The 23,700-nt window shown below is 35.4% G+C and overlaps 2 protein-coding genes across 2 annotated transcripts; both read right to left on the bottom strand.

The window, feature by feature from the left end:
- Nucleotides 1–916: 916 nt before the first annotated feature.
- LOC139123764 (nucleolar protein 58-like) lies at nt 917–1,399 on the bottom strand. The gene has a single exon (XM_070689921.1). The coding sequence runs from the start codon at nt 1,397–1,399 to the stop codon at nt 917–919; it is 483 nt and encodes a 160-aa protein (XP_070546022.1).
- A 3,139-nt stretch (nt 1,400–4,538) lies between these two features.
- LOC139146778 (uncharacterized) lies at nt 4,539–13,486 on the bottom strand. The gene is made up of 6 exons (XM_070717782.1): nt 13,142–13,486; nt 12,308–12,367; nt 9,145–9,267; nt 7,598–7,727; nt 5,744–5,862; nt 4,539–5,177 (listed from the first exon to the last, which is right to left on the bottom strand). The coding sequence occupies exons 1-6, from the start codon at nt 13,305–13,307 to the stop codon at nt 5,146–5,148; spliced, it is 630 nt and encodes a 209-aa protein (XP_070573883.1). The 5' UTR covers nt 13,308–13,486; the 3' UTR covers nt 4,539–5,145.
- Between the last annotated feature and the right edge of the window lie 10,214 nt (nt 13,487–23,700).

Here is a 23,700-nt window from a genome sequence, read left to right as displayed (position 1 = left end):
ATAGAGCTATCGATCGATCTATCGATTGAGTGAGTGAGCGATCTATCTATCTATCTATCTATTCATCTATCTATTTATCTATAAATTGATCGATCTATCGCTCCCCATAAATCGCTTGATCAGATACGTTATCATTTAATTGATACGTTATTGGTTGTTTTCATGCGGTATTTGTTGACTTGTCTACGTTATCAGTTGATTTAATCCGTTATCGATTCATCAAATTGAAACCTGAGATTTTAGATTTTATACTTATCATCGTTTTTCTGCGTCATAAATATCATTATGGCTGAATTGAGGATGGTGGACTAATTCTAACCGTGATGGGCACATAGATATAACCAGATGCAATATTCGTTTGCGATTACCGTTTATTAACACAAATGAGAACACGAGAAGAAAAGAATTATAACTAAAAGATTAAACATCAGAACGAATATCAAAGAATTGAACTGCTTGACATAAGGAATTTCATCATGGTCAATGAATAAAAATATCAGTGAAAAGTTTCTTAAAATTCTCTGCTATCTTAAATTACTATATTTTTTATCATGCAGTCTCTGCGTCTCTATTTTCCAATATTTCCAACAATGGTGTCTAAGTAAAATATAACTGGTTTCAAATCCTAAGTCCATACAGCCGCTGACTGTTTTGCCAGTTTTTCCTTGGAAACTGACACCGCCCGTGCCGTGTTTTGTAACGTTTTCATTATAACGATTTAAAGAAACTTGAACCCTGTGCAGTTTCACAAACGTCGAACAACTTGGAAATAAAACTTCCCTTTGGAGATTTTGTTTTTGAGAGGGGAACGCTTGAACCGTATTCCATTCAAAAACTTGAATTGCGAAGTTCTTGTTGTGAAAAGTTGCAATCATAATATGCAATTGCAACACGGAGTCTGTGTAAAGTTTCCCTCTCACTCGATCTTGGCCATGGCTTTTAGTTTAGCAAAGCAATCTTCGAATGACCTATCTTTTTGGAGGGCAGCTCTCTCTTCCCTTTTCTGTGCACTGCGCATCCTACTCTGAGTGATCTTCTCCCTTCGTTCGGCCATCTCACGTTCGATGACCTCATCCTCACCCTGGCAAGCTTTTCTTTCCTTGATCCATTCCTTGCAACTCTCAGCTGCTTCTGTCATTTCAATTTTCTCAATTTTCTCCTTGAGACTTTCTTGTGCGTCTTCTAATATCTTTCTATCGTGTTCTATCTGCTCCTTCGTCTCCTGGTTTTGTATTGAGTCATACGCCACCAAGCGGTTTTTCTTTATCTCACTGACCATTGCATCTCTGATGTTCCAGACAGCGTCAAGAAATTCCTGCTGGCGTTGGATTTCTTTTTTCGCCTTCTTTTTAAAAAAGAACCTCTTCTTCTTGCTCTTTTTCTCAATCCTCTCCTCCATTGCAACAAGATGATCTTGCAGGGCTTCCCACTTCTGTAGCAATTCTGCGTACTTCTCCTCTTCGTCTCTAAAAAGATTAATTTATCAAGATGTTATATATATATATATATATATATATATATATATATATATATATATATATATATATAATGTTATATATATAATGTTATATATCTAATGTTATATATATATATATATATATATATATATATATATATATATATATATATATATATATATATATATATATATATATATATATATATATATTAAGTGGTACCAGTCGGGGTGACCCAGACCGTACTACTAGTTTTACCCGACGTCTACATTGTACTCCCGAAGTCACAATTGATTTGCTGCAGGCAATGGTAACAACGTGTATATTTTGCAACGCCTAGAGAAATCATACGAAGGGACGTGCGTGTATTCTCTTTCTTCAATTTGGAACCATTTTATTTCATGTGTCAGTCTTGCAGAGCACCCCTTGAACGACATGAAAACGACGCACGAATCCCCCAACAGTGCAACACACGTCTCTATCATATTGCAATCAATTAGAATTGAAACGGTATCCTAGAGCGCTATGTCAAATTTATATTAGGCTTATAAAACTTGTATCGTTTCCACCTGACCGTACAGTGGCTTCAGCATACAGATCAAAGAGATGTAAACGCTAGATCACAATGACTGAATGTTAGGTTCTAGCAATCTAGCTTATTTAAAGAATGAACTTCTGCAGACAGGAATTTAAAACACTTCACGAAGTCAGAAAGACTAGTGCTTGATGTTCTGTTGTCATGTACAAAGCATTATATAAGCTGTGCATATATTGCTTGTTGTTGTTGTTGTTTTATTTATTTAAGTGTCCTATGTGGACTTATTCACCATTTGCTACTGCAGATAGGCTACAGTTACTTTGTTTTATAGAGACCAATTCACTCGTTAACTCACCTTTGCAAGACAATTGTCTCGAAGATGTTAGATTTCCTTGAAACTCTGTTACCCATTTTTGACGTTTTCTGTAAAAATTATAAGATTTATCGCTCAGTTTGACAGTTTTCTGTGCTGTGCTAACACTTCGCAAGTGGTTCGAACAACGTTGCTGGCAGTGGTATTTTTGCGTTCTATTTGCAGATAGAACAAAAGTGTGACGTCACTATAGCTTTACTTTGCACCAATCATGGTGGCGCTCACAGCGCCCTCGGAAGTTCAAAATGCCAAGCAAACAAGTAACACTAACACATCGATCTCTGGCGGAAATGCTCTCCGACAACATATTTTAAGGTATAATAGACTGTCTTTCTAGTGATTAATCTTTACAATGTGTTTTAATTGTGAAAATGGAAGAATAAGGAAATTTGTAGTGAGGACAAATCAATGCATATTGGTTTGGGGGTATTTTAATGCAGGGCGTCTTCACCTGTAACGCTTATTTTCGACGTAAAAAACGAAATAAAAGTAGTGCTTACCATTCTACCCTACTTCATGATACCCATTTCATCCAACGTAACCAAATTATTAAAATATAATCATTGAGGGCGCGGTTTACCACATCCTCTGATACCGAAAGTTACTGTACGACGAAACTCGAGCTCCATAGGTTACAGACCGGCAGACGTATAGTGATGCCCTTTGTTCAGTGAATGCAAATGTTATTCAAAGCGTTTCGTTTTTACCTAATTAGTATTTTTACTTCATTTTAAATGAGTTCTTGTAAATATTTCACACGTTTCCAAATCTTTTTTAGTCTGTTTTTCTCTTTGAGGCAGTTTATCGTTGTTCACATACTGACAGTTCCGTGTTTCCTGGTCGTTGTCGACGTCGGCTTAGAACCCTGGACACCGTACTCTTCACGAGATCTTCGGATCGGCCGAAGTTCGAAGGAGTTTCTAGTCTATTCTTATCATTAATAGATCGTGACCTTTGACATTTGACAACCAGCAACTCATAGAGTTTGCAAGTCACAATGTCAAACAATTACTACTACATGACTGCAAGTGCATTTCTTTAGATTTGTTTGTGAGGATTTCTTTTCTCCATTGGTACAAAATGAAAGGCTAGCAAGCTGAAAGTTTGTGTGTGAATGAACGGATTGCAATTTATCTTCTGAATAAAAAATATTAAATGTTCTTCTTTTAATATTGTCATAACACTACACTCGACACTATGATGCGTAGACTGGGGCATCCATTTGATTACTCTTATTACATCTCTCTACATTCGAATCCTTCAGTAAGTGAGTATCTTGTCAGTGAGCTGGACGACACGGGTTTGGACAGAACGAATGTCTTCATCAGTCTTTATAAACCTGACGGTGAATTTAAAATGGCCGAAGGAGGAATTTGACCTACACAAAATTGCAGCGGGTGAACCAATAATAGTGGGGACTGCGAATACATGTGGTACGATGTAACTGAAATCATAACTAAGGTGCAACATCTTAATTATAAGGTTTTTTTTCTGGCAAAGCGTCTTCTATCGATGAATCTTTCAGTCTAAGCGATGAGTGCATCCTGTGAAATTGTAACTGATGTTTACGGACTTAATAGACAAATAATACTCGTGAAAGTCACTGTTTTACCAGATTCATCTTGATACAACTACAGCGACCGACCAATGTCTTTCATGTTTTTTTACATCTGCTTGTCTTTCGGAAACTTTTGCACCGAAAATTTATTTCCAGAATAATAACATTGATATCGCTTCAATGTCAAGGCTACTTACTCCTAGCAAGGCAAACATATTTTTTCCTTTAAAGTATATTAATTGTTTTTAAAATTGTAATAGAAGGGGCTGTGCAGTACGAATCCTTATTTCGGCGTGATGAAAGTGATATCAAATCAATAACGTCCAATAATTGCAACAACACACACTTATTGCAGCTAAGGATAGACCATTAAACTTTAGAGCGATGATATTGCAAAATTGGTTCGCGTCTTTGGGAGCGCACATATTTCATCATCTTTCAGTTGAATTTTGTTCATGTTCCAGTCAATGAATATGTTTGTCAAAAGCAGCAGGGATGTGCTTGTTTAACAACGGTTTTGCTGACAGACTTGTACTCACTTTTAGCGTCTCTACTCATAATCTAACGGTCTGTCCTCTTGTTGATCAAATACACAGGAAACATATGTATTTACTTCGAGAAAAAACTTTTACTTGACAAAATGTTTTGTAAATAAACGTAGAATTGTATAACTACTCTACCATTTGCTAACTAGATTATCTCATTTATACAAATAATTTTGAATCCCTTCCTATCTGATCCTTTTGTGAGAACGCTAATTGAGGCTTAACGGTTTTGTACACCGACAATAATGATAAGGTACAAATATGATTCATTCAAGCATTTGAAATCAAAATGTTTTAGAGTACATCACTATTACGAGCCAATTATTGAGAAACTTTCTGTAATTTCAAAAACTTGACATTGCTAAGAGTAAACATAGCTGACGTGGATTTTCAAAGCATCAATAAGAGAATACAAACTCTAACATGATTTTCAATATTAATTGAGAAATCGTGGAAAGAGATGAAAAGCTAGGAAAATAGAGATTGAATATGAATGATATGAATCATTAAGTTTGGATGTTTTAATCCTCAGTTTGTATGTTAATAGGCAATCAATTTTTATCGTTAAACTGTGGTTTGAGACACGAATTTTCAAAACTGCTTTGCTGAAAACGAGCCCTCTACGGTACATGAAGAAGTTTTATACTCGTTGGGAGAAGAATGCTTCAGCGTCTTCACTCGATAATACTGATGCTCATGGCAAATTCTGAGAGAGAGAGAGAGAGAGAGAGAGAGAGAGAGAGAGAGAGAGAGAGAGAGAGAGAGAGAGAGAGAGAGAGAGAGAGAATAAAGTGAGTTGCATGTGTCGTTCATTGATGATTGGGAGTCATAAATGCCCTCCTTATCGTTTATCATAATGATTTTAAAGCCGTTGTCTAGAAATAGCCTTAGTTTCACCACGTTAAAGTTGTAACGGAATAATCATTTCTTGGCCTTTCTATGGCATGCCTTTCGCAATCCCCCCCCCCCCTCGGTGAAGCCTGTAGCTTGTATGACATCGGCAAATGTTTGCTCTGTTTCAGGGTCATACAAATGACGATGAGAATTATTTTTTCATACGGAGATTCCTCTAAGTGGTATTAAAATATGTTTAAATGCCAGATACAATGTCAACATGACATAAAAATGATAACGAAATTTATTTATGAATGTATAAGCTTACTTCAAAGTAACCCTATGAATTTAATATCCGCCTTCTTGCTACAGAAGATTATCAAGTTCCTTAAAAAGTGAAGTATGACCTCTGAGTTGAATCTAATAGAGATACTTTACCGTTGAGGTCGATGGCACCACTGCCGTCAGTGTCAGCCACTCGAAGGATATCGCTGATTTGGTCATCAGTCAAGTCTTGGTCCACGATCACTGCCATTGTATCTTTGATTTCGTCAAGCCTAATGAAGTATAAGTGATCGATTATATTGTATTAAGTCACATTCATTATTTTCCGTCGCCCTTTCCTTGAGCTAGAGGGTCTCATCTGCATGTTTTTGTGATACGAGTTGATTAGGACAAAAAATTGTTTCTGGTCCTTGGCATTCAGCAAAAGTGATGCGGCGACGCGGTTTTCTTTCTTTACTTTCTTCCCTCTTTCATTTTTTATTCCTAACAAGGCACTATTGGTGCAACAGTTATTGTCTTTTATCACTGGCTGCATAATACTTCCGTTTTCTTTTTAGCATTTTTGGACATGCAAACAGGGATATCAAGAATAGCAGTACTGATGAGTATGTAACCCCCCCCCCAAAAAAAAAAAAAAAAATAAATAAATTAAATTAAATTAAACAAACCAAAAAATACGCAGGTTCTGAAATGACGCGTGCAAGGACCAGAAACGGTCTTGTTTGGCCTTACAGAAATTTGAATCACAACATTAAAAAACTGAAACAACCGACACCCTACAAAATCAGATTTAAATTGAGTTCGGGAGCTATGGACTAAACCAACGAGTCTCTATCTCGTGTTTTAAAGATATTAGCAATCCGCTATTTTGCCTTCCCAAATAAAATCTTGTATTGACAATATACTTTTGTATCGATATCTGTCAATTTGCGATACAATTATCTCCTTTTCAGTCTTACGTACATCAAACTGAGACACAGCTTTTCATAGAAAAACTTCCTTCGTTGCCCTGCATCAGATATCGATTTAGTAATAGTGCATTTCATGCTGTACAAAGCTGGAGATGTACGGGTTCATTGCAAGGTTAGTGAAAGACCTGTGTTGGCATATCAAGAGATATGCATTCTCTGGACGAGGAATTCTCGACAAGTCTTTCTCCTTTCAGGTTTCATATTATTATTCCCAGAAGTATGGACAGCATGTCAAAATCAGGTATTATTCATTTATTTACTATATTTATTGTTTACGCTTTTATTGAGCGCCCAAGTTACTTTACAGTAATTATCACTGGGGCTCATACAAAAATATGACTACAAATCACAAAAAAGTACGAGAAGAAAGAAACTACGGGAGGAACATTTGTTTTGATATATTTGTTCAAGTCACCTGGAAGGTATATCGATTAGCTCTCTGTGCGATTTCTGCAGGTAAGACATTCAAAGACTTTGGTATTGTGCGCATATTGTCCTTGGTCTTATTATGTTAGAGTAAATGGATAGACCACTAATAATGTTTTTATTAATATATACTTTTGAAAGACGTACATGATAAGATAGACCTAAACATCGATGGAGAATCTGGAAGCGTATCTCTTAAAAGGATACAGTCGTCGGAACTGCACTCAAAGGTCGTATGGGACCCATATGACCAATGTAAACACTGTATCCAAGGTACGATGGTGATTAATGAAAGTTAACACATGTCTGTCATAATCTACATCGTATAATTTAAATGTTGCAGCTATGATGATGAGGTGCATCTAGATATCGTGCACGAAATACATTGTTTGTAAACAAGAAACTCGCACAGGCGCAGTTCCGACGACCGTTTCCCTTTAAAAATAACAACAGTAGCATTCTTTGTTGTAATCCCAATGAAAACCATATAAACACAGTCTCTCCATGTTGGGGGGAGGGGGGCTGTGATATAAACTACTTTCATACTATAAAATGCTGGGTAAAAAATTTGCGAAAAATGTCTCATCTATAGGCTATCAAAGCTACATACCTTATCAAACCATCCTTATCGGCATCAAACATTCCAAAAACTTCTAGAATTTCTTCAAGTGAAGGTATCTGTTGTTTTTTCTCGCGGAGGAGTGCCTTTAAGAACTCCTCTAGATCAACCTTACCGTCCCCTGCGATTCAGTTAAGACAGGTTTAATGTGAATAGAGGTGTAATGTTGTAATGCAGCTCTGAAATTTGACATTTGACAGACATATGACTGACAGTGAAGTTATAGAGCAGATCGATAGGCTGCATTGAAGAGTGATTGTCATTGTCGTCATCAGTCACGTGATGTTCACTATGGTATTCAGGATTCCAGCAAGTCGGTGCACTGCGTTCAACAGAGCATTCAAAGGAACAGAAATATTCAGATATCTATAGTACTTAATAATATTTATTAATGTATAAGAAATGACACCGTAAGGTGATCAACTGTATCTAAAGTATGCTTGCTATCTAAAGTTTTAATTGCGGCGTCTTTTCACACTGTTTTCATGATATTTGTTTCCAATAAAGGTTAAATCATAGTGTTGTACTTCCTGAGAGATATTTATAGACAACATATCCAACTCATAACAGACATGAAATTTCAGTGCGTCGATTATAATTTACTTAAACTTTAAAAGTATGGCTGTTGTGTTAATTATTGTTGAATTTTTTTAAGTATTATTAAAAAGCTGAATAATAAAGTCACCATTCGATATACATTGTCGAAAATGAGTAAAACAAAACAAAATAAATCATAACAACATGCATAAAAACATGCCCCTCAAATCAGAAGCTAGGAGGGAATGGCGTAAGGAAGCAAAATTGATATCATGCTCATTGTATTCATTTCTATTGTCAGTAATTTACCGATCAGTCGTTGGTGGCGATAATCAGGTATCGATAACTTTCTTGATTTTTGTGAATTTTTTAAACAAATCATGAACAGCTCATCATCAGTCAATCAGCAATCGGTCAACTATTCACTACAGCCACATAATATATTTCCTTATTTCACGCTTCTCCAAGCTTCTGCTTTATTACAAAATATTTCTTATAAGATCGTCATACTCTCAAGTACCATATGTTTGCCACATATTGATGCATTTTTATACATACATACATACATACATACATACATACATACATACATACATACATACATACATACATACATACATACATACATACATACATACATACATACATACATACATACATACACACATACACACATACACACACATACACACATACATACATACATACATACATACATACATACATACATACATACATACATACATACATACATACATACATACATACATACATACATACATACATACACACATACACACATACACACATACACACATACACACATACACACATACATACATACATACATACATACATACATACATACATACATACATACATACATACATACATACATACATACATACATACATACAAACATACAAACATACATACATAAATACATTTCAAACTCACAGAACGTATATATTCTGGAATTTTCAGAGTGAACTCACACTCACCGTTACTTTCGTAAGTTTTCAGCGTATCCCAGACTATCTTCGGTTCACTAAACTTTTCAACAATAGCTATTTCTGAATGTGTCAATAAACCATCTTTATTCAGATCCAACCAACTGAAAAAATCTGTCGACATCAATAAAAGCAAAACATGTGTGAGTACAAACAAAATGCTGGATTCGACAATGCCACTTTAAGGATAAATCCTATGTCAGAGTAAAGCTTGACCTACAATACTGAACACGTTGAACGGACAAACTCGCCCTTTCTTACTTCACTGTGATAGGCCTACCAAGAGAACGTGAAAAACTTGCATGAAGTCACTCGGTGTACAAAAAGACGAGGGTACATGACTGCAAAAGTGTAAAAAATTACCCCTTTGCTAAATGGAACCAGATAATTTTGAGACCTTTCAATAGACAAAATGGATTTGTCCCTTTTCGACTTGCTTTCCTTTGACAAATCAACATTACCGAACTGTAAGGAAAAGCTGTTATCATTATCTATATGAAACGCACCGTCAATTAAAAGTTCATTGTAAAGCTTGCATGAAGTCCAACCTTCATGTACAGCCATGCATGCTGACAGGGAACGTGATTTTTTGGTACAGACCGTAAGATGTTTCACTGAACGTTTAATCTGCTTTGGGTGCAAGCAAAGTTCACAGTAAGTGACGCTACCCATAATTCTCCATGATCTGTACACACGGAGATCACTCACTGAACTGAAGCAAATATCTTCTGTACACAGAACAACTCGGTACATATTTCAAAGTTCTGGCAACATAGTTCTGATAATCATAATTTTTGATTTCTCACTGTGAATAATGAGAAGATCAACCTCTTTTCCGCGGAGGAGATAGCAATTTTGTAATTTTGTCGACGTAGATTTTTGACAGCCATACACAATATTTTCAAGGAAACTAAGGGAATAAGTTGCATCTGTGTTGGCAAAAGAAAGGGTATTGATTTTTTTAATGTTCGTAACAAAGGAAATTTGCATGTCTGACAGGTGGTATGATGTGACCATCTTAGTTGCTGATAACTTTATCTTGAAAAGTGTGCAATTTTTACCACTTCCAAACATCGACTTCTCATTCAATTTACTCTTGAATTTTAAATATAATCAATAATTTTGGAACATAGTTTCAACAAATAATCCTGAACTTCAATTGTGAGTTAAACATTCTTAAGAAACTGATAAAATTGAAAAAAAAAACCTTTAGCAAAGAATGTCTGAGTGAACAAATCAAGGGGAATTGTGGGTAGCCTCACTTACTGTGAAGTTGAGGTTGTACACAGTTGATCAGTATTTCAGCATGTTTCAACAAAGTCAAACAACACAAACTACTTTTCATTTCAAACAAAATTCATTAAAGAAGGTAAAAAAGGGCGATCTTCTGCATAAAAGAGTTTTTCAATATAAATTAAGGTGGTCAATTATGAGTTTATAGGGTCACAGAAAACCAATTTCTCTTCCTAAAATTTTGGTGGCTTTGATTTAATGTAATGTATGACCGTGGTAAAATCATTGAATCCAAGTTGAGATCAGAAACGAAAATTAATATTTCCGCATCAATAACATTAAAAAACCCAAACATATAAGATTGAGACAACCCTACTGTTTAGGAGTCAATGAACAAGTAACAAAAATAATCGTATTATATGCATATATATATATATATATATATATATATATATATATATATATATATATATATATATATATATGTGTGTGTGTGTGTGTGTGTACTGATTTACTTTACATTATCAACATGTAGAACATAACCACATTAGTGAACGATTGATAGTGGATTAGATTGTAGTATTTCCAAACTGCAGAGTCAAAAGTAGCTGTTTATGTGGTTGAATTTTCCCCGTAGCTGTCACGACATTGTCTCTCATTAGCTGTCACGACATTGGCTCTCATTGGAGATTCTTTCAATAACAGTCAGGTGACTTTATAATTGCATAACTCAATCAATTATCCTATCAAGTATGAGTATATTTTCAAACTTGACAACGTGATTATAGATGTTTTCGTTACAACAACATTATTGCCCTAATTGAAGCAATTTACCCCGTCTTAGTTTGACCTTCAAAAGTACGGTCGAAGCAAACACTCAAACAACCTATATCACTGATATCACTTTGTCGTTGCCTTATAGCAATGCACTCCCATTTAATAAGGGTGTTTCATATAATTAGTGAATTTGCGTGGGAAGCAACACATTGATTTAATAATGATGTCTTAAAATAAGATTTTACGACGTTTTGCACCATTTTTGGCCACTAATTTCGTTTTACAATCATTCACACTAGCTAATGATTTTGTTTTCTTGTGAAAAGATTATAGACATTGACTGAAACAAAATCCCAGATGTCAGTGTCTCACAATATAATAAGCCATGCATTGTCTGAGATTAAAAAGTTCATAATTGTACCGGATGAAATATATTTTGACACCATGAATAACAGATGAACGACAACGACTCGTTGTCAGAGAGCATGTAGTTTAAGAGGGTTTGATTAACATTTCGCCGCATTGTGTCATCACAAAATATGAAGTTAAATGTTTGAAATTCTTGCGCCGCGATAAACATATGATGTTGATGTTGGTTCGTTGCAATAAATTTAAATATCACACGAGTACACGAATAGTCAATCGTTTTTTGAGATTTCGAGGTAATCGTGAATGGCAAAAGTTCAGGATAGGCATTGATTTTATCAGCGTGTTGGCAGCATTGATCCGCGGTTACTTCGTAAGTGGTGCGTCGTGACTTTGAACACTGACTCATTCACGTTGGAAACAAAAGTGTCTTGTATCATCTCCCTGGAGACAGACAAAATCCAACTCTATCGATTTCACATTCTCCTCGGGCTTTCATCATTTGTGAACAGTTAAATATGAAAGTATTATGAACTCTTCATTCAACCAGTTCAAATCTTAAAAACTGCCTACGGCAGTGAACAGAGTTTTTCGTTTGGGTTACATTATACACTACCACATTTACATGCTGTCAATGACGCAAGTAGATGGATATATGGCATTTTGTGAGAATCATCGGAAATGTTGAAAAAGCAGTAACATCAACGGAACACTGCAAATAAACAATACAAACATAGAGTATACCAATGAAGTGACGTCAATATGGATGTAAACTTACCGATGAGCTCCAAGTAATCCATATTGATGGAATCATCAGATACCAACTTTTCAAATTTTCCTAAAAGGATCAAGACGTGAAGAACAAGGTGAAGATTTTGACGTCATCTTAGCATTCAGTCTTAGAGTGTACAAAACGGAAATTGCGTTGTGTTGACTATGCAACCACAGCCATTATATTCACAATTCTTTTCTTTTCTAGAAGCGATTTAGCAATGATGACTCGTTTGAATTTCTTTACTTTCAAAAATGATGTATGTCTAGTTTTTGGAAAGTAAAATTCAAAATAAAGTGCGATATTGAGAGAGAAAGCTAAGGCGTTCTAACAAATGCTCTCGTATTTTGCGTTTCGCTCACTTAGTGTTTGCATCAGCCATTCTTTATTCTTTTCCTCTAATAATCGAGTTTTGGCAGTGATGACTCAGCAAATACTAAATGAATGAAACCCAAATACGAGAGCATGTCTTAGAAGTAGCGTATATACGTACAGTGATACCCAGTCCAATTATCAATCGTTCGGTATAAATGGATGCCAGACTTGCATTTCTTCACTTAGACAACCGTATGCAAATGATAGCAATTCAGAAATCATAGTCTCTGTAGTGATATTTCTCTATCATCTATCAGCGAATCGTACCAAGGATAGTTTACTTTAAGGCACTAAATTCTTACTAAGTGTTCTCATATTAACAGCCATCTCGTTAACATACCCTGAAGATTATGCACGTATTTCTTCATTAATCACTTGAAAGTTGTTAAAACTATTTTAGAAAGGTATAAAATATAATGGTATAACATGAGCGATAAACGCGGCAAGATGGATAAAATTACTCACCATTTATCGCATTTTTATCATGATGGTCACTTGGAAACGTCTCCGAGTCTTCCCTTTTCCAGTTAAGTATAGAATTAAAATCAAATAAGTTACTTTGTGTCTGTTGAATCAAACAGAAAATAGCTAGCGATTGAAGTGTGAAGACAAAAACTGAAACCCTGTTCATGTTGCTAGTATCAGATGAAATTTCAACGCTATTTCTTCGAATCCACTTTAAAGTGTTCAGTATCGGCGTACAGACATTTTCCCTTTTATAGCTTATGCTACGTCACAAGTAGGTAGTGTCTGTAAGATCAAACAGGTTGTAGGATTAACAATAAGTATCAAGGGAACGTTACTTACTCCAACTGGTAAATATCACACTGTCAATTTTACAAAGGAAAAATGCGGAAGTTTGGTGATGACGTCATTGTGACTAGCCCCTTAGATCAATACTCTCCACCAAGAGTGCAGCAAAACAGACTAATATCTTTGTTTCATGTCCACCGTATGTTTGACACATTGACAAATTGAAAGCGGCCAAATTACTTGCATTATCAATGCCTGACAGCAAATTTCAAGGTACAACTTCCCACAAATAGAAGTATTTCAGAATCCTGCAATACAAATGACACTAAAAGAGAATTTGATTGAGCTGTTGCATGTAAGGCCTAAATCATTGAATAGTGTGTCTTTAAAAACAAGTTGTTAAATTAGTATGGCCAAATGGAAAGACGTTCAAAAAACGCATAACATTTTTTTCTGTACGTCTATGCCCAATTGATATCACAATAGTTAGGAGATGACTGGATAACTTAGCCCTGTATATTTATCAAAGCTTAACCTACCGAAAATATGTGGTACTGTGATGGAAAGTTCAAAACCAAAGCTGCCATCGGAGACACAAATCCTTAAGTGCAATGTATGGCCTATGTGACTCAGCCCCTAATTGTGGCATTACCTGAACACGACTTTTCAGGAGTACATCATTTACAGAGACCGTTATCTATTCAGTCATATCAGAATACGGAGTCGAAATGTGCACCTAGAACAAGGAGTTGAGATACGTACCAACTTAAAGAGTGTAAATTGCAGTTCAGACACGCAAAATGCCACAATCATCGTCCGATAAGCTTTAGGTGAAATTCTAGCGTAATATCTCGTACATGCCTAATTATCCAATTCAAGTTGGTTGACTACCAAAGTGGAATTGTATTTCATTGAGGATATAGGCCTACGATTTGTAAAACGAAGTTTCCGTGGCATTTGAGTGCTATTTTAAACACGAATGTTGGTTTCAATAAACTGAGAACAAAGGGGTTTATAGAAATTATCAGCGCCCCTAGTGTTTGCACATAGGACCAAATCGATTGTAAGCCGGGGCGACTTTGATGAGATGGCTTTCATTTATGACCCAGGGGAGACAGTAATGTCATCTTCGTCAAGCCATAATATGTTTAAAACCTCAATGGTATTTCAAGAAGGAATTTAGGCATTCATTAATTACTATTCTCCTTACAGGAGTTAGGGACAAAAAGCTTTCTGTACCGTGATCTTCACCTGACTGCATACTGTATTTCAATGGAGGATAAGATGAATGGATGGCTGGAGAGGTAGAATGGATGGATACATGGATTGATGGATGAATGAATGAATGAATGAATCAATGAATCAATGAATGAATGAATGAATCAATCAATGAATCAATCAATCAATCAATCAATCAATCAATCAATCAATCAATCAATCAATCAATCAATCAATCAATCAATCAATCAAATTTATATAGCGACAAAATGCATAGTTTGATAGAAGTTGGATAGTACATTACTGATTGATACGGTTGAACCGTTGGATTTTCCAACGAATCAGAATGACTTCCGTTTTGTCATCATTGAAAGGAGGGGGTCGTCGGAAATCTCTGCGACTCTCTTGTCTTCCAACAATGTATATCATGCACGGTATCTAGATGCATCACCTCAACATAGCTGTAACATTTAAATTGGATGATGTACATTAATATAGCAAACCTCTTTTAATTGTCATCAACAGCGATTACATTGGTCGCATTGGTCCCCTCCGACCTTTGAGCGCAGTTTCGAAGACCCCTCCCTCTGGGCGAGACTTTATTGTACCTTATGCAGTACGTGATGTAATGATTGAAGACAGTCTACGGCGTATTGCGATAAGAGAATGAAAGATACACCTAGTTGTCATCAGAACATTGGTGGAACTGTAAGTTGTATCTGTGAATTTAGTTGCGGGGTGGAGGGGGACAATGCAAATGGTGCAGAGGAGATGGTCAAGTACAAAACCTTAAGTGGCACCCAAACACAGAATTCTTACGATTCATGGATGAATGTATGGATGGATGGATTGACGAATGAAATAAACAAACAAACAAACAAACAAACAAACAAACAAACAAACAAACAAACAAAAAGAATCGAAATTTTATCATTGGATAGAAAATGTTAAAATTTATTTAAAATGAATCCCTTGACACGGTTCATTTTTTTGGTCATTCCTCAATATATGATCTCTATAGTTCAAAACAAAGATTCAAATAACTTTAAGAAAGTGATAATACATTTATTTCTTTATATTTCAAAATTTCTCTTTTGCAGTGAAGATATTTAGATTCAGTTTGTGAACGAAAATGAATTTCAAGACAGTAACTACATTAAGTGATCTGAATACCAATGCGCAAAACGCAATAATGACGATTAGATCGCAGAATGCACCATGATAAATATCAGCTACTGGTTCTACACGTTTGAACAATGTTTTAAAAACTCAAGATCGATTGTGATAAAGATTACTTACAATGGAGCAGGGAGATGAAGTGACTGACTAATTAATACATCTCTCAACAATACACACACGCTGGATTCTAAGTTGCGAATCAAAAATAACTGTTTTCGTAAATTCGGAATTTCTGTTCGATGAAAAGTCGATGGTGTTATTTCATCTGGTATTATCAGATCGATAAACTAAATTGATTGATGTTTGTCTCGTCAATGCTGAATGTGTCGTATTGTCCACTGTAATGTACAACATATCTTACTTACAGTTTTGTTTTAGATAATATTTTTTGAACAATTTTTGAAATGCTGTAATCTTTATCCCAGAATCTATAGTCGTTGGATATGATATTAATTTCGTGTCAGAGAATAATCTGAAAACTATTCAATGGTTTATGCAAATTTACTATAATATTCTTATAATGGAACACGAACAAACGCTATTTTAACATAGTAAATATTTTGTAAAATCACCCATGTACATGCTATCTGAGTAAAGTGCGTCCAAGCGTTGAAGTGATCGCCCATAACATTGTAGTGAATGAATATTACATGTCTATATATGCGATTGATTAATAGCATTTGGGTTGACGATTTAAATGCTTGGAACCGGCAGTCGTTGCTAATGCTTGAATTTAAGCCTTTGCTTCCGACTACCTCGTATAGTAAACATATTTAAGGCAATTGAACTTTGGTCGTCTTGGTTATTAAAATAACGTGGAAAACATAGCTTTGAAAATATTTTGTCGGATAACAGGTGTTTGGCTGACGTAGAGAATCTTATGAACTAATAAGGATAAGTGTAAAACCCTAGTAATTGAAGGGGTTTGTAAACTTAGTGATGGACCATACTTATAGCGTATGTAATGACTTTGTTATTTTGGGTCACGTGCAATTTCGTTGATGATGGTATCACTCACATCTGATCGCCTTAATAGGAAATTCCTATCACTTGTCACTAGCGCTGAGGTGATCTTGAAAAAATATGATTTGTATGTTTGAGGACAGGAGTAGTCCCTTGGTTCGTATCCTATGTTGACGATCAAATGATAGGATTTAAACCATCCCTGAGATATTAGACTATTGACAAAACTGAATTATTTCAATTAATCCTGAAACAAACCTTTGGAAAACTGACCAGGCGAAAGCTATGCTATAACTTGATTAGGGAATGAAAACTAGTATGTTCACGACAAATGAGAAACCTTCACTTCACTTCTTGATGCCATATAAAATCAATAGCCTTCTGAATTTCATCACCATGGTAACAATCAACGACCTTTCCCTGTTTCTCTGTTTATGAACGGTTTTTACTTATATCACTCCGTATGGCTTGCATCCCGCAATCTTTCTCTCTTTTTGTGTCTCTCTTTCTACCTCACAGTTTGTGAGTCTCTTTCTGTCACTGTCTGTCATATTGGTTTCTAGTTCCGTCTTTCTGTTCTTCCGTCTTTGCCTCCCTAGTCTTTCTAATTATCTGTCTGTCTGTCTGTCTGTCTGCCTGTCTGTCTGTCTGTCTGTCTGTCTGTCTGTCTGTCTGTCTGTCTGTCTGTCTGTCTGTCTGTCCCAAGAGCACTTCTTAATTGTTGTAAGAATACTCTGCGGACTTCTTTTTCAAGTGTGAAGTAATTCTAAATGTGTGATGTAAATGTAGGTCCCTTCAAAGAGATATTCTAAAACTGACCCATGAACGTTTACATCGATCAGAAATCTAAGCATTTGAAAGACAGCCCGTTATCGGCGGATCAGCCTGTCTGCCTTACGTTTTATTGGATGTTCATGTGGGCACGTAAGTGCATTTACGACTTGGAATAAAAACGTGATTGGACTCAGCACTTTATCTCGTTTCTTATCAGATGTCATTTATAGATCAACAGGTGCTCTCACGATCATATAAAAGTGCTCTTCAACAGCATTGATGTTTTTATCTGAAAAGAACTGACGCAAGTGTTTGACGACAGTTAAAGGCAGCGAGACTGCAGCTGTAGATTCACATTAACTGTGCATAGCTGTAGATTATCGATGTGTCTGTCTGTCTGTCTGTCTGTCTGTCTGTCTGATGTATGTATGTATGTATGTATGTATGTATGTACGTACGTATGTATGTATGTATGTATGTATGTATGTATGTATGTATGTATGTATGTATGTATGTATGTATGTATGTATGTATGTATGTATGTATGTATGTATGTATGTATCTATCTATCTATCTATCTATCTATCTATCTATCTATCTATCTATCTATCTATCTATGTATCTATGTATCTATGTACTCACGCACGCATTACGTATTTATGCATGTACTCGTGTATGTACACTGGAATCCATACATGTAGAAATACACATTGACACACGCGCGACTGCAAGAACAGCAGATGTTATGTGATTGAAATTACAGTTTGTCGCACAAAATATATGATTTTTAAATCTATGATTTCAAGATCATTAAAAACGACAGAGAACGGCCATATCTTTGAATTGCTAATTGCGTGGAAATACATTTACAAATGTTGAGTCTTGGCAATACCTTCCTTGCTATTTGCAATAAATGTAACTTGGTAAACCTTCGGAGTAATTTTGTCCCCGATATTCAAAGGCGAATATTGTATCTTTGAAAGTCACAATGTATTTCACGTCATCGTTATTTCAAGCCATTTCATTTGTGTTTGAATTATCTTCAACTCACAATGCTTTCAATGACAAAAAATTGACAAAGTGATTGGTGAGTCTCGCACAGGACACCATCTTCACAGGAAGTGCAACTGTTATCAGTGAGAGAAATCGATAAAGCTGTATAGTCAGAAAGAATACACAAATGTTAGGTAAATGTCATGAAATGGATGCCCTAACCGAGGCATCTAATTCTCTCTCTTGAGTCAATATTTTATCCGTGAGACATTTTTCTATCAGGAAACATTTTACAACTGAAAGGGCAAAGGTGATTAAACAGAACTTTATATTCCTACACTACCTGCGGAGTGTCACTTTGCAAAGTTAACGGTTTCAGTAAAATAAAATATGATGTAATATAATTGCAAGTATTACGTATTTACCCTCCGGTAAGAATTGGACTTGAAGTGTTTAACTTTCGAAAATGGATGAATGAAAATGCACGTTCGATAAGGCTTAAGCGAATATCAAGTTGGAGAATGATTCGTAGCTGTCATCTTTGACAGTCTGCTTGACAATATGTCTGTACTTTATGACCTGAACTACTCAAACATATGTTCGAATTTCTCAAGGCAACCACTCCCAAAGCATGAACTTTTTAAATGATTCCGAAAGACATATTACATAACGACAGAAATGAAATATTTGCATCTGGGTGAGAAAGGCTGCATTTGCTGCGATAACTGGGATTGCTAGGATATGTGACGATGATTTCCGAATGCAGGCATTGTCGTTAAGAAACCAGGTACTCTCACTGTAATACAATGTGTTATAATGAAATGAGGTATTTTGTGATTGAAAAAAGACATCCCTAAAACATCCTGACCATCTCACAATGAAAGTTTATTAGGACTGGTCTTACAGTCTGGCAGATATTTTTCTAGAATTTGTTTGTTGTTTTTCGCCTTGGAGAATGATTCATTGAGATAATTGTCACCGGACAATCGAAACAGAAAGAGACACAAAAATTGCTGATCTATTTTACCATGAATAATGAGTGTAACAGTCACTTCAACTGCATTCATTCAGTTTCAACATTGCTGCATTGACTGACGACCGGTAAAATTACACGCTTTGTTTCTGAAACTCACCATAACCATAACCTGCTAGTTAGGGGGTACCTCGTCTCTTTTTGTAGTCCTTGTGTAACATCTTTATTAAAGGGATGGGCGTTGGAACTGCGCTCAAAGGTGTAATGGGACATATATGGCTATGTAAATAACGTATCCAAGGTAAGCTGGCGATCTATGATCGTTAAACATGTTTGTCACAATGTACATCGTAAAATTGAAATGTTTCGGCTATGTTGACGTGATGCATTAAGATATCGTGACTGAAAATAATTCGTTGGTAAACAAGAAAGTCGCATAGGTCTAGTTCCAACGACCCCCAACCCTTCAGGTAGAATGAGTCGTAAAGGTCATACTGACATTGGTTTCTGATGACCATTTTCAGTAACATCTACTTCGACATTTCAAACTGTTAGTTAACGCCTACACAGTTTACATTTGAATAATATTTACCCAAAGGATTTAAGAGCAAACGTCTTCATCTAACCACAATTGACAATGTGTCTTCCCATAGTGTTAGAATATCACTTTGGTGAATGAACAGTAGCAATGATTGAGAACCCTTGAGACTTTGTCCATAATGGCAATCAATTTAATTTGTCATCCATTTAGCATTGACCTTTCCTGACTCGCATGTGTGCAAATATGTAAGAAGTGGAAAGACTTGATGTAAAAGGCTCTAGTTTTTAAGGACCTGTCTCTGAATATTGAGAAAAAAATAATAATGATTTCGTATTATTTTCTGTATATGTTGAATCACTTAACTATCATATGTGTAAATCGGATAATTATGATCTCCTCAAGACTAGTTTTATGTGAAATCCTAAGATTGTTTGCTCCGAAAAATGTTAAGCTTGGATACATATACCTTTTTAATATTTACATAAGCTTAACCAGTAAACATCGGTGATTTCCCATGGTGCATCTGTACTCGCATGTATACGGCACCTGATATGTCGACGGTTTCGTTAAATGTGTACTGTCATTGAAAAGAGTAAATACTTTGCTTTAAGTTAGGCAAAAAAAATAAATAAATAAATTGTGCTGTTCCGATAACATGGTTTTCAAAAATAGGGTAGGTAGGTCGGCAGGAATTTTTTCCCCCAAATATTTTTATTTTAAATAGGCATGTTTCAGGGGTTCAGGGCGGTAAAACACTGGCCACAACGTATACATATAAAAGGGAAAAAAAATAAAAGACGTCCTCATTTAAGCAAAAATCAAACGCCACGTCACGAACCCGTGATTTTACGGGTTTCTTTATTATTTTGTTTCTACTTCCCTGTTTACGTAGCTCTAAAAAGTTTAGGGTCACCACGTAAAAAATAGAGTAGATCGGGTTATCGGAACAACGCAATTTTTTTGTTCGGCCTTAGTATTCTTCGAAGAGGTTTTTCTGTGGATGTAATGTGAATGTTTCGTCGAGTTTGATATAAATTCTCGTCTTTCCAGCTTTATAGAATGTCACCGCTTCCACCTTCATATTCATAAAAATGAACCTCTTGCAAAATCAGATTTTGAACTTTAAACAGAATGATTCTGTTACAGATATTACAACTTTAGAGTGAGACATCTGCTATATTATAGATGTCGGATATTACGTAAACAAATTTGTATGAAATTAAAAATGATACTGCCACTTCCAAGTTTGCTACCGGATGTTATCGACTTTGGTGTATCAACGATACACCGTACTTGAGTCAAATACTAACCTTGTCGACACACTTTGTTCATGTATTGCAAGTATGGATGTCGGTTCGAATTATATACCATGAGCTTAATTTCAACTTTAGAGATGCACTTTGCAAAGAAAGACATATTGACGACTTTATAATGGAATTTCAGTATTCTGAGACAGAGAATGATAAAACTGTGATTCACAGAAAGTATAGTGAAAAAATTCGGATAACAAATGTCAAAGATCACAGCTCAGGTCATAGAAATTTACACTACAACTAGGGCATCCACAACAGTGTTCAGTTATAAGAAATACATCAAAAGATTTAAAGCCCCAATAGGTGCGAATTTTATGCATTATTTCATGATTTTATTTTCAAACCAAAGTTGGTTCGTGTAAATGTGCTAACTGAAGGACATGTACAGAAAGAAGTATTACTGCTCGCTGATTTGGACCATGCCTACGCGTTTTTAACAGGTTATAATAATTGGGTGTTCCATTTAAAACTGCAGTATTTACTGCACATACACACCGTGATCATACAAGAAACAAGCATGATACTGTTTACTTGAATGCACAACACACGATGGCCAACATCTTTATTTTTCTGTAATATTATTAGTTTTTGAAAATGTCGGGAAATCTAAAATTATGTTAAAAAGTTCGCATTTACGTGCCACTTTTGACACTTATGACAGTGTGATACACTTTTTCAGTCTTTAATGGGTCTTATTCAAACAAACTCTTGAAAACTGAGGATATTTTGAGATCGATCGATACACATTTACAGCTATTGGGGCTTTAATGTGAAACGGCAGAAAAAATGATCCAGATTCACATTCAGAAAACTTTATTATCTCCTCCAGAGAAATTTACATGTGGTTCTCAACACCAAACACTCAATGTAGCACAAAATTATAAAACATACCATAATACGCAAAACAAAGAAAGCTAAACTCATTTAGAATGACTTGGCTAAGTTGGCTTATTAGTAATTGAGCCTCGTTCTCACATATCTCCACTTTGGAACCCGTAAACGACGGCCTGATTGCAGGTTTTCATAAAATCTACTTACGACGAGATTTTTATCGTTTATAACTAGTAAAACAGCTTTTGCGCCGGATGTATAGATCACCGAGATTTAACTGTCTCAGATATCAACAATCTTGCTACATACATTCATAATTCTACCTAGAATAATTTTGCCACACGAACGCAAACCATCAAACCAACCTAAAATGAAAATGTTAAAACAGATGCAAGAAGACTGCGATCAATGCTTTTAAGATTGCAGAATTGACACGTACTGAGTGATGTGAGCTTCTGAAGGCAATAAATTCTGGACTGACATTTTGAGTTAATGTAATCAATGTCTGCTTTAAAATTGAGTTTGCCGTCTAAGATAGTATCTAAATATTTGTATGGAGTAACCCTTTCTACTGCAACATTATCTATCAAAATACTAGGAATAATTGTTGGTTTTTCCTGAAATCAATAACCATTTCCTTTATCTTTTTATATAAAAATCGAGATAGTTTTCCTTGCACCATTTTGAAAAATTCTCAACTTCACTGAAGTAGGTGGTATCTACTAACGCAGAATCATCGGAATAATTGATAAGTGGAGTGGATTCATACGGTTAATTATCGTTTGTGTAAAAGTGTTAATAATAATGTTTATTCAAAATAATGATGAAATGTCAAAGGTCACTTAATAATCAAAAATTGTGATGTGATGAAGACACTTTCTTTTAATGTTCCGTAAAGGTCACCATGTTATCATGGACAAAATATTCTATTTTGATACGAAAATAGTTGTATAAACGAGAGTGTTTGCTTTTAAATTATGTAATTTCCACTACGTGTGAAATACATTGTACATTAATTGAAGTATACTCCTTGAAGTTATTGATTCGTTATCTGATATATTTTCTTACCGCACAATTTCCGCTAATTATTTGCTTACCCTTTCCACTTAATTATTCTAACATTATTTACGGCAATATACATGCAGTAAAGCAAAGTTTAGAGTGGAACTTGAAATTACAAAGTACGTTATCAAAAACAAATATATATCATTACTTTCGATATGACGATATTGTGGCCAAATACGACACCTCGGTCACTCAATTAGCGACAGCATTGCCGGCTTTGACTTATAACAGTTATTCATATACTGTATCACTTCAAACAATTTAGACAATTTTTGGACCAATCCTGACGGGTGTAGCATGCTAGCAGGGTACGCTTACCCATTCCAGATACGTGGTATACCACCACTAACTATCAATGGTTCAGGATGGTCCTACTTAAATTTGTAAATCACAAATGTCCCATGGACCTTTTAATGTATTA

The sequence above is a fragment of the Ptychodera flava genome, chromosome 2 (assembly GCF_041260155.1).
Source record: "Ptychodera flava strain L36383 chromosome 2, AS_Pfla_20210202, whole genome shotgun sequence".
NCBI lineage: Eukaryota > Metazoa > Hemichordata > Enteropneusta > Ptychoderidae > Ptychodera > Ptychodera flava.
Note: the sequence above shows the minus strand (reverse complement) of the source record. Positions and strands in the feature narration are given on the sequence as shown.